The sequence below is a fragment of the Lagopus leucura genome, unplaced genomic scaffold, assembly GCF_019238085.1.
Source record: "Lagopus leucura isolate 7727_CA_CO unplaced genomic scaffold, USGS_WTPT01 Super-Scaffold_100012, whole genome shotgun sequence".
Classification (NCBI taxonomy): domain Eukaryota; kingdom Metazoa; phylum Chordata; class Aves; order Galliformes; family Phasianidae; genus Lagopus; species Lagopus leucura.
Window position 1 is genome coordinate 3,227,247 of NW_024962267.1, and position 14,744 is coordinate 3,241,990.

The 14,744-nt window shown below is 35.6% G+C and overlaps 1 protein-coding gene across 1 annotated transcript in view; it reads right to left on the minus strand.

Moving 5' to 3' along the window:
- The window catches only part of LRP2 (LDL receptor related protein 2), a 136,761-nt gene that overhangs the window by 48,469 nt on the left and 73,548 nt on the right, over positions 1-14,744 (minus strand). The window contains exons 27-38 of the mRNA XM_042874951.1: positions 14,174-14,293; positions 13,692-13,808; positions 12,641-13,018; positions 11,498-11,746; positions 10,372-10,583; positions 9,716-9,900; positions 8,570-8,798; positions 7,374-7,551; positions 5,448-5,576; positions 2,970-3,136; positions 1,162-1,305; positions 106-215 (exon numbers count right to left, since the gene is read on the minus strand). Of these exons, the coding sequence (XP_042730885.1) occupies positions 106-215; positions 1,162-1,305; positions 2,970-3,136; positions 5,448-5,576; positions 7,374-7,551; positions 8,570-8,798; positions 9,716-9,900; positions 10,372-10,583; positions 11,498-11,746; positions 12,641-13,018; positions 13,692-13,808; positions 14,174-14,293 (2,218 nt within the window). The remainder of the gene's footprint in view (positions 1-105; positions 216-1,161; positions 1,306-2,969; positions 3,137-5,447; positions 5,577-7,373; positions 7,552-8,569; positions 8,799-9,715; positions 9,901-10,371; positions 10,584-11,497; positions 11,747-12,640; positions 13,019-13,691; positions 13,809-14,173; positions 14,294-14,744) is intronic.

Here is a 14,744-nt window from a genome sequence, read left to right on the forward strand (position 1 = left end):
CCAAACCTGTATCAAATCCAGGATCGAAGCTAATGACCTTAAACATTAAGAAAAATGTAGAATACATATTCAAGTGCAAAGATAACTGCAATTTTAGTAATTTACCCCCTTGCTGGATCAACTGTCAAACCAATGGGTGTGCCAGCTCCCAGAGAGGTACCATCGTTGGTAATCAGAGTTTTTCTGTACATTACTTCACCGTGCAGCTTCAGGACCTATGCAAATATTGAATTAATCAAAGCATGTAATACAGAACTTAAGATACATAACTAAATCAAAGGAAGAAAGCCTAAATCCACCAAGTGATGAAATCGCAGGAAACGTGTTCAAACACTACGAAGGAAAAGCAAGCTGCTTACTACTCTAATATTCTTTCTTCTCTCACATGCACCCTACGAAGAAGCTCTGAACCTGCCTATGGTAATACTGAAGTATCCTTGGTAAAAATAAAAAATAGTAACAAAAAAACCTAATCTTTCAGCCTCCATAATATATTGATGTTGAGTGTTACAGGTTGAAGGCACTGAAAAAGGCTGATTTTACATGTATTATCTTGTATCTGTTTAAATTAGGTAGGTTTTAATTTTAAAGTGCATATTTATATTTTAGGACAAGAAAATTCATGGCAACTTATTCATACTTATCACTAATTACATGTTGCTTACCCTCTATTTCCCTACTCTAAATGGCATTTTTATTTTTCCCATGCTGTCACACTGCTTGCCTCCAGTAAGATACAGAATAGGACACCAGAGCACTGGGGATTGGATCTTACTCCATTCCATGGCTACATTCCTTTACAGTCAGAAGCAGTGCAGAAGGATCTTTGACTTGAAGTGAAAATAACAAGGAAAGTAATAGTAATTACTATATTAGTGAAGTTTATTTGTGAAACAGTAGGAGCCTCCTGACGACGAAAAAAAGATCCATACGCAAATAGAGTTCCAAGAATACATCGCTTTTAAAATCTTTTAGCTGTGCACAAGTTTAGGTTTTTTTCTTCAAGTGTGCAAATCACTTTTCTTCATACTACCAAAATGTTTTAGAAAAAATAAATCTAATTTCTGATTTTCACTAAAAAACAGCTCTAATTTCAAATTGTGTATTTGTAGCAGCAAAATACCGAGGCTCTTAATTTTCACAATTGTACTTAAATTTTACCTCAATTGACTGTGTTCCTGGGTTACTATAATAAAGGTTTGCAGACATCCAGTCCAATGCTAGGCCAATAGGAGCACCAATAACAGCTGCTGGAGCAAAAACCGTCCTGTTAGATCCATCTGACCTCACTCTGTGAATTTCACCCTTGGAAAAATAACAGAAGTATAAACATCCGGAGCAGTTTCATCAAAAACAAACAAATAAGAGAAAACCTCATTTACTGCAACCATGTGAACAGATACTTTATATTGTAATCTTTTCTGAGAAAAATGAAAATTCAGCAGTAGTAAAGTATTTTTATATACTCAATTATAAGCATGGTAAAAAAATATAACATACTGTCAAGTGTAACAATATGGCATAAAGAGGAATTATAGTTCATTAACCAAATGAACTATAATGTTCATTATATATATCAAGTATTTATCAAATATTTATTTCTGTGATTCACAAAAATAAAATGGCTATGTAAAATGAGCCTGAACAGTCTATTTTTAAGCTGTATGTAGACACACTACTGTAATTTGTACTCTACTCTCAAAAGATTTATTAACAGGATATCTCAATTAGCCAGCTTGAATAAATCTCAAATCCAATGCAGGAAAATAGCGCTCTCTACAAGCATAAATACAGAAGAATCAAAATTCTAATGTAATAGAAGAATCAAAACTAAGATTAACCCTGCAGTTTTCACAAAATTATCTCACAAATTATTACTTGCAGGCTCAATAGTGTTAGCCACATAATGTAGCTACATCATAGACACCTTAGCTGCATGATACAAAAACAGTGACAAAACTCAGAGAGAAGCTACATTGAGATCTGAGTTTTCATCCAGTTGCTTCAGTTTTAGAGAAGTTCTGCAGAACAATTGCTTTAGAAAAAACACCCAGGAATCATTAGGTCCATGTACAGTCTTATTCTTATATATTCTTAATAGAGTGCTTATCTGCACTCAGCCTGCCGAGGCTCCTGGCATTTCACTTGCCAGCTGTGTTAATAGATACATAAGCCCATGACCACCTACAAAACTGTGTTACCTCCTGTAAATGTCAGCTGTACCTATCTGCTTGCTGAGACATGTCAAGAATATTTTTTCAAACTGCATGGAGGATCAAACAGATTCCTGAGAATTTATCAACTGCTTTTAAGTTTGCAAGAATGAAGAGACATACTGCTGAATCATAAGTTTCCTATCAGATCCATCTCCCTGGCTTCCATAGAGTAATTAAAGAGACTTCTTCAAACAATTATAACGATCTATTAAAAATTATTCTGAACTAGTTTTAAAAAATATCAGCCCTGTATTTGCTGCCTGTGACTCTTCCATCCTTTTCTTCTACTGAAGAAAAGGATGCCTCTGTACTATGTCACTTCATGAAATGCTCAGACTAGAAACTAAATCATGCAAGCATGGTAATTTCATTTTGAAATTTAGCGCCACTGGTTCAATATAATATGTTCATGGAGAACTCTTTCAGCTCTATCTGCAGAGTTAAGTTCTAAGCCAATAGATAGGTAAAAGAGCAGACTACAGCAAAGGACTGAGAATACAGTTCTGTCACTACCATCTGATCTTCATGTCCCTGCAAGGAAGAGCACTAATTAAATATTTTGGTGGACAAATATGAAAACTAACCTTCAAATGAGATGGAGTCTCATACATCCTAGGGAAAAAGTCTTTCATTTTTTTCAGCTATATTTATTAAAATTCCTACCTTTAATGCTAATATATTTAAATCATAAACACTACTTTGAAGTAAGAAGTCTTATTTTAGTGTGCATTCTGAACACAAATACTAACTTACTGGATTTTCAACCCAATAGATCATCTGTTCTGAGTCATCAAAGTCAACATCAACACCATTTTGAACTCCTGCTATTGGAACCATAGCATCATTGGTCTTCTCCTCAGGGTTCAGAGAAATTCCATAAATTATATTATCTCTGACAGCAATAAGGAAAGGGTGTTCAACTGTGAAAACATATAATGTAAGTCAGAGTTAGCTTTCAACAAATTTCCTCTGTTAAAAAAATTGCACTGATATATGCCCCAGCTCTACCAAAGGTTCCTTAATGACAACAAAGACAACAAATATTACCTGTGATGCTTTGTAAACTATTTACATGCAAGTTTGCATTTGTTTTTTTTACCTCACAAGACTGAGGTTATCAGTTGTAATGTTTTAACACTGAATGTTTCAGCACTGTGTAATCGCAATGCACATACAAGCAAATTCTGAAAAGGAAGTAAACAGTGTAGGATCATTTACTGCTAGCCAAGGGGAGAAGTACACTCAGCCACAGCTTCTACAAGCAGATTCTTCAGAACTCTAGGAATGAGAGTCAAAATGTGCCTGAGATAGATTGTAACGGCTAAGCAGGAGTCAAAAGAAATGTACAGTGTCCCAGAAACAACTGCTGATCCTTATCTGCAGTATCATTGTTTTTTGTTGTTGTTGTTGTTTTTAATCTCTTATAGAGTATACTAACTTTATCTCTAAAACAATAAGTTTACTTTCAAGAAAACACTAATCCTCATGCTTAAATGTTATTAAAATAAAGGGCAACTAGCTGTGTGTTCTGACAAAACACATTACAGACTATAGATACAAGTCAGCAAAGTAATTTCTCCTCTGCCAGGGAGTATGCGAAGAGACTCTTCCAAACACGAGTTCCTCTCTTCCTTTTCCTTTTTCTTCTGAAGGAGAGAGCACAGTCTGATCACTTCTCCAGGCATAAGCTACCACTTGAGAAGGAACTGAGTTGCTGTGATATAGAAGGTAAGTATAACCAAACTCTTTTTCTGGTACAGATGATTTTTGTTTTTTCTTTCACTGGCTACTTAATACATTTATGCAAACTTTCCATGAAATTTTTGACATGAAAAAAAAAAATACAGCATCATTGTGCTTCTCTAAAATTATTCTCGCTACTCTCTAACGCCAGAACTGTTGTCAAAATTGACAAAAGCTTACATATCATTCACGCTCACTCAAAATCAAATTTCAACAAACAGTTGTCTGAAAAAACTTAGCTGTGAAATTCTTGAAGCTTTTACACTTTGATGTTGCTGTTGTGTTTTTTTTTTCTTATGAATGCAGCATGCTAGTGGCTCTTCTACAAAAAGTTTACATGGAACCACTAAATTCATAACAAATTGTTCCAGTGCATAAAAGACTCTGAGGGTCATTATTCCCTCTCAAATTGTACATAGCATAAAACACTACTGAATCCTACTGAAACATGAATATGCAAGTTCTCTTGTCTAGACTGTTAGTACTTCAGAAATTTAATAGTCTCATTAAAAACAATCATATTTTTCAGAAATTTTTTGCTGATTGCTTCTATCAACATTAACACCTATGGAGATGTTTAACTATTCTTCATTCTTATAATGAGCAATAGAGTAATTTTGCTGAGATACACACACCTGAAATGATAGGCTGGAGAGGGTGACAAGGAGCAAGGACAACACCCTTCCCACATGAGGGGAAACCAAAGGACATGATTTCTTTCAAAGCAAAATACAAGCTGAGGGAGAATGTGATAAATCATTTTAAAAATATACACAGAATATATATCAGGAATGAAGAACTACCGATGTTTTTTATCCCAAAAGACAGAAGTGGCATAGGAAATGGACAGAAATGGCAAACAATATACTTGAACTGAAAACAAAATGGCTTCCAGACATCAAAATTGCGAGGTTCATTGAAGTTTAGGAGCAAGAAACCAAATTAATATCCAGCTGGAGCCTGTCTGTTAAAAAGGAACACCTTATGTGGTGGTACTCAAGGAAGGAAGGAGATCTGATTAATCAAGCAATTCCCTCCTAGATCTGCACCTCTATGTTCTTAAAAGTACAATTCTTTAAAACGTGCTTCCAGGCTGAATATTTATAATGCCAAGGACAACACTTTGCCAGAATACTCCTTCACAATTTTAACCAATGCTTTGCTCCTTCCAGATGTAACTGCAAAACATTCAACGTGTTGAGCAAATTTAAAATGTAGCTTTTTCATAGTGCTTAAAAATAAGCATTTCTTCCATTTCTCCCAAATGAAGAAATATCTCTCTTTGAGCTCTTTCCAGAACCTGGCTCCATGCCTTTAGGCCATGTACACTCCATTCCATCCTTCCTAAGTGAAGTCTGCCTGGAATGATCCCAAACTTTGATTTCATGAGTACAGCTCACAGTTCTGAAGCAAGCTTTTTGCTTGGCAGAGGGATGGCTAAGAAAATCTGTCTAGTCTTTTTTTCATGTCTCACAACTACTGCCCTACCTCGCATGCAGTTCCTGTTGTCAGGAGAAAGCATCCATCCAGAAGGACAAGCACAGGAAAAAAAAAGTGGTCCAGATGATGAAAGCAAGCAGAGGTGGCTACAGGGTGATGATGCACAGGAATTGATACCTGAAAAATAAATTTATTAGCAACTGTTAGCAATACAGGAAGCTGGAAAGCTATTCAGTGCTACTGAAAATGTCAACTCTGCACTAAATCAGCTTCAGTATTTCCTTGAAATTCAATATCAAGTTATTTACAAGAATCATATGCAATACACTTATAACATAAACCTTACTGTAAAACCAGCAATATTATCATATTGATCTTTTCATTTTCCTAGCACAAAAATCTGTCAAATTCCTTTTCCAAATTTTGTTAATTGCATCTGAAGGCCTGCAGAACCTTCAGACTTTGATCACAATAACCTTTCTGGATGGGAGGTTTAAACTATTTACTGAAGCTTTTTGGAGAAAATTAAAGAAATAACATGGCTGACTATGCATCATTAAAGGTAGTAGGGATTTAATGTATAATTTCTTGTATCACTTTGAAACCTGAAGTCTGTGAAATAGAAGAGTTAAAAAGTCTTTGATGATTATTATTATTACTAGAAATTAAAATTCAACCATTTAGACTGCTTCCACAAAAATGATGTTAAAAAGAATTTTTCAGGAGAAGTCACCCTCATGAAATACAAATCAGACTGCATGAATGAATACCCTTAGCAACTGCTGCAGGTTTTACTCTAAAAGTGGTATAATTTGAGGAAATGACAAATTATCCCTGATAGTAAAAAAATAAAAAGAACTGAGAAGAATTCAACAAGATGGCAAGTAAAACAATGATAAACTCAAAACTCAAACTATAAGAAAATAGCTCATTTCTATCTAAAATCTAGTTGATGTGAAATCTAATGATTTACAAAACAAGAAGAATGGATGACAGTTAAAAAAATCATGCCTTCATTTGCAATATTACAGTGTTGAACTATTTGGTAAGTGCTTTCTTCTTTCTCTGTCCATGTAAAGAAAAACAAAAAAATCTGAAAGGATTTGTTGAAATCCTGAAAGGATTTGATGAAAGAAAATCACAAAATGAACTAATTTAATACAATAAAGAAAATAAGCCAGTTTCTCCACCAGTGGTAGTAATGTTTTTAAGCTCCAGACTATAAATTAAAACTTATTAAATCAGAATTACAATGTATAAATTAATGTTACCCTTTTGTGACTAAATAATTTAACAACAGTCCAAAGTAGCTTTAGCTATGAACATGCTTGAGGAAGGTTTTGTTCAAAAAAAGTGCACACATAGCATAGCACCAGAAATTACTAGCACATTAATAAGATACAAGACTATGCCCTCCCCCGTTAGAATTCTTCAGGAAAAAGAAAATGTTAGTCACTGCAATATTTATTTGCAAAAAAACATCCCCAACACAAGATACAGAGCAGAAGAAATCAAAGTCAGTCTTGAATAAATTAAAATCCTTTATTGCATTATTTCATTAAGTAAAATTAAGCAAGAAATGACAAGAGTAATTTGCCTAAAAGTATGATATAACTTATATACGTGGAACAAGTCTGTTTGCCACAGAGAAATTTTTAAAATGAAAATATTTTCAAAAATGCTAGAATTTTATGACAAAAACTTCAAAATAAAGAGCAGAAAAGCTGCACATGCTACTTTCCTATTATTCTTTTCGGCTATTCATTATGCTTATATGCTCTCTAGGTAACTTTCCTAAACACTGGACTACTCAGCAGGTTGGAAAGACTGAATAGATTTTCAGTTTTAAGCCAGTGGCATAAATTATTTTCTTGTTTTAACCCAGACTACTTGTTGACATGACTGATTCCAGAATGCACGACATTACTTTGTGACATATTTTTGTAATCATCAAAGTTGTTTTGCTGAACTTACCATAAGGTTGCTTTACTGGATGAACTGCCACAAGCCCCAAAGGCTGGTGAATATTATAAATCATAACTGTTTGGTTTCCTCCATGCCATTTATTGGCCCTAATTACTCGGTTAGTATACCGGTCACTCCAGTAGACAAAATCTTCAAAGATAGTTAGAGCATGAGGATGTTGCAAAATCTGTGAGGCAAGAATGTTTGTCACTTTAGTTCTGGAGATAGCAAAGCTTGCCCTGTAATAACAGAGCTAAGAAAAAATTTAAAAAAGAAAAAAAGAAAAAAAAAAGCTGCCTTCTCAAAAGCTGTTTTTACCAAGTGAGTATGAAATATCATCTAATGCCTGAAAACAAGGCACCAATTATGAGGGAGCTTTTCTTTTTTATTTTTTTTTTATAAGTATGTACAGCATGAGGAATTAATAAAGCAGTCTATCTGCAAGGCGGAACACAAGCAAACAAAAAATAAAGACCCAACAGCAGATTTTCATGGGCACAAGTGAAAATGCAACAGTTATGAATCTGCAAAGACCTTTCAGTTCCAATAAGCTTCCCCATAATTTACCACATTGTTGAAGAAGAGGGCTCAATGAAATTTCTGAAGATTGAGGCAAGATATATTGCACCTGTTTCTAATGCACAAGAATTGCCTACTTAGCCAAAGATAAACGGATTCCAAGGTTCAATGCTTAAAAATACACATTGCTATTCATACCAGCTTATAAGAATAAGTAAATTGTGGCGTTGGTACACAGTCCTGTCAATTGACAGCAGTACGTTGCTTAAAGATATCCTGTCAGAAGTTCTCCCTTCACAACATTCCCAGCAAATAGCAAATCTTGGCAGCAGATCATCCTCTGTTGCTACAGTTATCACTGATAGAAAGTGGCAAGAAGTCCTCCAGTTTTTTTATTGTATTAGAGTTACAGCAGTGTCAGATGTCACTTTTAGACTTCACACGTAGACAGAAGAAATGAGAATGATCTACAGCATTAAGTCTACACTAAGCTCTAGGTTCCACTGAAAATATAGAAGACTGAATGGTTTATGTAATTAATTTTCCAGTGGTAACAAGCAGCTAGAACACTTCATTACTTACTTCACCAGAACATTTTGAACAGAAAGGCTATGATTGTGCAAAGACACTGTTGAGCAGTATCAGAAAGGAGATAGAAAAACATTGTTTATTAATTAACGTCTTACCAAATCACTTGCAACCACCTGTCGTCTGTTGTTCCCATTGTAATCACAAAAGTCAATATAATCAAGATAAGCATCAGCAAAATAAAGAAGTTTATTTGGGTAGTCAATGCAGAGTCCATTGGGCCAGTAGATTTTACTGTTAATAATCACTGTTCGCAATTTGCCATCCATACTGGCTTTTTCAATTCGGGGGTTTTGGCCCCAGTCAGTCCAGAACATCACATGAGCACTGAAAAAAAGTAACTAAGAGTTACCAATCTGAAGAGAAAAAAAGAAAAAAAAAGAAAAAGAAAAAAGCAAGCTGCCTATAAAGCTTAATTAGCCAGGAAGATGTTTAAGAAATGTCCTAACCAATGATACTGAAATCACTCATATCAGCAATATGTTTATTCATGACATTACCATCATTTCTCTTGTAAAAACTTTTGAATGCTTCTGAGCTATTTTCTTTCGTAAATAAGAACAGTAAAAACTCCGTCATCATTACTGTTGACTGCATATATTGACTGTAAGGCGATTCCGTTTCCTAAATACTAACTTGATGCAGGTTTGTGCTTCCACAGGCACATTGATCGTGCTACCAGAGCTATAACTGAAGAGCTCCACGTGGTTGGCAGTAAGCAGAGCTCAAGACACTGGAGAGTTTGTAAAACAGAAGTCTGCACATGAACAGTTCAAATTAGAAAATTTCACTTACTCTGTTGCTGCTCAAAACAGGAAGGTATTTTTTGTGATGACATTAACACATGATGGCAATTATTTTTCATTTGGGGGTACAAGGGAACCTATCCTTTGTCAGGTAGAAATAGGGAGGCATACCACCTTATGCTGAACATACACATATTTGTGGCACACCACTGACTAATGATATACCAAACTTTTAAATTTAAAGTTTGTACCTAGGAAGATCTGTTTCTGAGGAAGACAAATATCTTGTTAGAGCAAATCAGATTAACATATTACAAATAATGATCATTTGAAACTAAATATAAAATGAACACTCTAAACACATCATTTAAAAACTGTATTTTCAGTTTTCTCTTCCACTTGTCACTTATAATTACAATATCATTTGGGCATATCTCAGGTTTGAATATTGTTATCATAAAATATGTATCTTCTCACAATAAAATAAAAAAATCTTACTCAATTCTGGGATCTAACACCAGTCCCCTTGGGTTTGTTACATTTTCACTAATCAGCACAGTCCTGTGGCTCCCATCCATTTTAGAGACTTCAATTGTTTCCAGAACAAAGTCTGTCCAGTAAAGATTGCGTCCTACCCAATCTACTGCTATACTTTCAGTCACGGTGACACCACTGTCAAACACCTGTTTAACAACAGAAATTTAAAAAACAAAACAAAACAAAACAAAACAAGAGAGAGACAGAGAGAGAGAAAAAAAAAACTAATTGTTATCACTTCTCACACTTTATTCCTCTGTAAATACAGAAAACAGGTAACCAAATTTCAACTATTTTCTAGGCCTTTTATACAGAATGAGCCTCAGAGTGCTTACTAGGCATATACCCACTCTTACTAACTTCAGCCGTATGGAAGAAGTATGCACTTACTATGGGGAAAATCAGTGTATAGTCTAGTGTTACAAAGCTTCCCAAAAACATTCAGGTTCCTTTTTCAAAAAGGTATAGGAAACATTAGCTTAGCATCTACTGAATTGTTTCACTTAGCCTATCTCCCTTATTAACACTAGGGGATTTGTCTCTTCCCTTAAGTGGAGATACAACATCTTCATTTTCTTTCAACAGTGAAGAGACAAGTGAAACTCAGTGAAACTTACTATTTTTCGGTCAGTCCCATTTTGGTAAGCACTCCAAATTTTATCCTGTGTTGTATCAGACCAAAAGATACGATCTGAGATTGAATCAAAATCAATAGCCACAATATTCCTCCCATCCCTAATGAGAGAATAGATACTGTGTGACTGAGAGGTGATGTTGTCCACGACAATTTGGTTACGACTTGCCACTAGCAAAAGAAGATTCCCAGACTCTGTCAAAGAAAAAGAAATTTAAATAAACCACTTAGCTATCCAACAGTAATTCTGTTAGACAAGTAACAATGAGTAATTGAGTAATTAGACATGGTTTTATAGCATCAAAGTAATTATATCTAGATGCATGGGTTGAAAGGGCAAATTCAAAATCAATTCCCAGGCAAATATATTTTATCATATCTATTCTGTCTATCCTGACACCTTGTGATCTACTCCGGCTTTCTTTTATTCTTTCTCCATCATTTATTCCAACAGACTCTCCTTCCAGTCTCACATCGGGACCTTGGTTTCTTAGTTTGCAGCTGAGCCAGAACTTACTTCCCTCGGAGTCACTTTCAACTCCCAATCCTGATTGAAACTGCAAAGGTCTCTGTCCCACAAGTTATCCTTCTCAGACTGCAGAACCTGAGGATACCCCTAAACCAGGAACCTTATGGTAACAATGGGTTTATGGTTCCTTTAGCACACTATGTAAGAGATACAGAACAACAGAGAACTGGGCTGGCTCAGTCTTCCTTGCTCTCCAGAATTAAGACCATAACACAGACATTAAACCCTCATGAAAAGACTGGGTTATAAACACTCTCAATGCACTGAACTTCATAAAAGAGCAGATTTTAACTTATGATTTAGAGGTGCCTGACACTGCTTTTCTCCAGAATATATATATTTTTTTTTACCACTGTGGATTTAATAACCCAGGATGTTAATCTAAATATTGTATTTCAACAAAATAATACTTTCCAATTAACCCCGAGTGGCTGTTTTAATACTCAGGATAATCTGCTATGAATGACTGTCAGTGGCTGTTGCATCTTCTCTTTCAAAAGATAACAGTATGAAAATGAAAAAAAAACAGACACTTTCCAGCACCACTTTCATTTTTAAGGTTGACACCAGTGTTTCTCACCTGCCACTTTACAAATCCTCCCATTGGTTTCCAGAATGTATCCTTCATCACAGTAACATCGAAAAGATCCTCTCTCATTGTAACAGTGCTGACTACAAAAGCCTGGAGGGTCACATTCATTAATATCTTCACAGGTCTTAGAATCATTTGCGAGCTGGTATCCAACAGGACAAGTACACTGAGCTCCAAAAGGTCCTTGAATACATTCATGAGTGCAGCCTGCATTATTATCAGAGCAGCTCTCCTGATCTGAAATGGGGTTGGGAAAGGAAATAAGCATATAGTTAACAAAAGCTCTCCGTGCTAAATTTATTACTTTGCTGTTGCATTGTACCAGCCTGAAATTGCTGTTAAAACATGCTGCACAATCATCAGTTATGCATGTGAGACCAGGTTGAGGCTCTTATGCAAAATACAACATACACAATGCATATGAAGGCAGATAACACAGCATTTACCACTGAGTCCCAGAATTCACTTGCAACAATGTTTTCAAAAATACCTAGATTATACAAAATATTTGCTGTACAACTCCAGCACTAAAATCTTGTTAATACACAAAAATTTAAAATCACGTATAATCATACCTGGCTGGGGTTCATCTGAGAATGTGCATTGATTAAAGAAAGAAAGGAAAGAAGGAAGGGAAGAAAGAAAAAGGTTAAGATTAAATCAAATAATAATCAACACAATTACAAATAGCTACAAATAGCTAGCTACAGATAAACTTTTAGATTTTTTTTGTGATTTTTGAAATTAGAAATTTAAAAGAAAGTATTACAGACTGAATCGTGTTTAACCTGAACGTAAGGCATACCCTTCTTTAGTGAATCTGTTTGAGAAAACAAACCTCATTCCAATATAGTTACATAAAAGCCACTGTAGTCAGTGAAATTCAGCATATAATTCAGAGTGTAAGATTGGATATAGTTAGTGAGTTCACCTTAGTCTCCCTTCACTGCAAGGAAGTTTCACTTCATAATTAGTGCTTTAATTACAGTAAGCTTACAATTTCTGCTAGAAACGTTGCTACAATAACAACACATGCTGAATATAACATAGCTGTTCTGTGGATACTCTGCATTTTATGCCTGTAGTCACAGCACACTGTAGGTTATTGTAGATGCTTGAACAGTAACTTACTGCACAGTGGGGATTCATCTGCTCCATTAGGACAATCAGCAGAATTATCACAAACTTTGCTCAGATTCACACAGATACTATGGCCGGGACATTGCCACTGCCAGCTGGGACACCGGAAGGGTTGCGTAGGACAATCTCTCTCATCACTCATATCCCTGCAGTCATTATCACCATCACAGATCCATGCTCGGTAGACACAGTTGCCATTGTCACAGCGGAAAAGGGATGGAGGACAGGTCTTGGCAGGACATCTGTGATGTTCATCTGAGCCATCTGCACAGTCAAGATGGCCATCACATTCCCAGCTAGCAGGAACACAATTGCCATCTGATTGGCACTGGAATTCATCCTGGTGGCACATTCCTGGTGGTCTTGTAGCTAAAACAGTGACATTCAAAAGTTCAGAAACTGGAGATGAAGAGCTCCTGTTTTCAGTTCTTGTCTTGCCGAAGAAACTACAACACTATAAAAAGCTCTGTTGCTTTTAAATCGGGCCATAGAATCACAGTCATTCAATATACATGACATTCCAGAATTTGGACAAATTAGCTCCTACTTTATAATACAGTGAAGAAAGCAATATATGGCTATGCTTTAAACAAGCACACATTGCTATCTATGTATACTGATTATCTATGAGCATACCCAACACAAGATGAAGTTATTCTCTGAAATAAGTTCTCACCATCTCATATTGAAAAATACTAACTTAAATGTAAATAACATCTCAAGGGAAAAAAATTTAATATAACTCTCACAGAGCAAAAATTTCCACCTTCCTAGCTGAACAGACTTTTAAGCCTTACTTTTAAACCTTATGGTGCCAAATAAAACAAAACTTGAGAGACAAATGGAATGCAGGCACCACTCTGCCAGAAAGCTACTCTTGAGCTGCAATCTACCGTGTTTGAAATTTTGGCTCACAAGAAGTATTTACAAGCAAGTTTATCTAAAAATAATTTTCAAGTTTGAATGACTGTATTTCAAATTATCTGACATAGGAGATAAACAAAATTTTGCACAGCATCACCTAATAAATCCCTATACTTACGGCAATCGGTCTCGTCTGAGTGATCATTACAGTCAAAAACACCATCACATTGGTAGTAAGAACTGATACACTGGTCTCCACTTACACATTTAAACTCTGTGCCACTGCAATTGTATACTAAAAAAGGAAAAAAGTTAGTTACTTTATTTTCAGAGCTAGACTGAGCCATATTTTTCTACAGGTGCACAAGGCAGCTATGGCACCAGAAGTCCAAGTCCCACTGAAGACTGCAATTTCTATGTGATACAGAAAATGACTTTGAAATCTACAGAAAACTTAGATTTCAGCCCTCTGAAACCACCCAAAAGATCAAAGAGCTTACAATAAATACTAAAACAAGTATCATTAACAGAGCTAATTTATGGATAGGTTTATTGCGCCTATCTGCTGTCCTAGAGCTCATAATATGAGGTCACCAAATACCCTTCGGGGCACAACAATGAGAAACAATAAAGAGGTGAACAAACAAAGATTGCACTTACTGCAGTCATGCTCATCAGCACCATCTACACAGTCTTTGTCCCCATCACAGACATAGTATGGGTCAATACAGCGATGGTCTGGACACTGAAACTGCCTGGGCTCACAAGTACCTGTGAAAGCTGTTAAGAATGACAGTAATCACAGCCTTGTTTATTTTCTCTCATCTGAAATCAGCATAATACAGAGACGGCATACAAACAATATCTCTAAACTGCAGTCTACAATGAAGCAGCTAGTAAACATCCAAATGACAAGCACTGCTACATTAACATCAAGAAATTATTTATTCATATGTAGACTGTGTCTCAGGCAAAAGAAACAGTCCATTCCAACTAGTGAGAAATAATGCAAATTGAAGTATATAGAGAAACTGTCTTACTTCACCGCAAAATAATTACAGATATTTCTGGACAAAAACATCAACATTAAATCAGTTGACCACACCATCAGTCATTACTGAAATTGCTCATTAAGTATGTATTTTGAATGTGTGAGATATAGATGCTTTTTGCTGTAAGTTGTAGTGGGTAACATTATGCAGCACCATGATTACAACTCTCACAGCTGCAC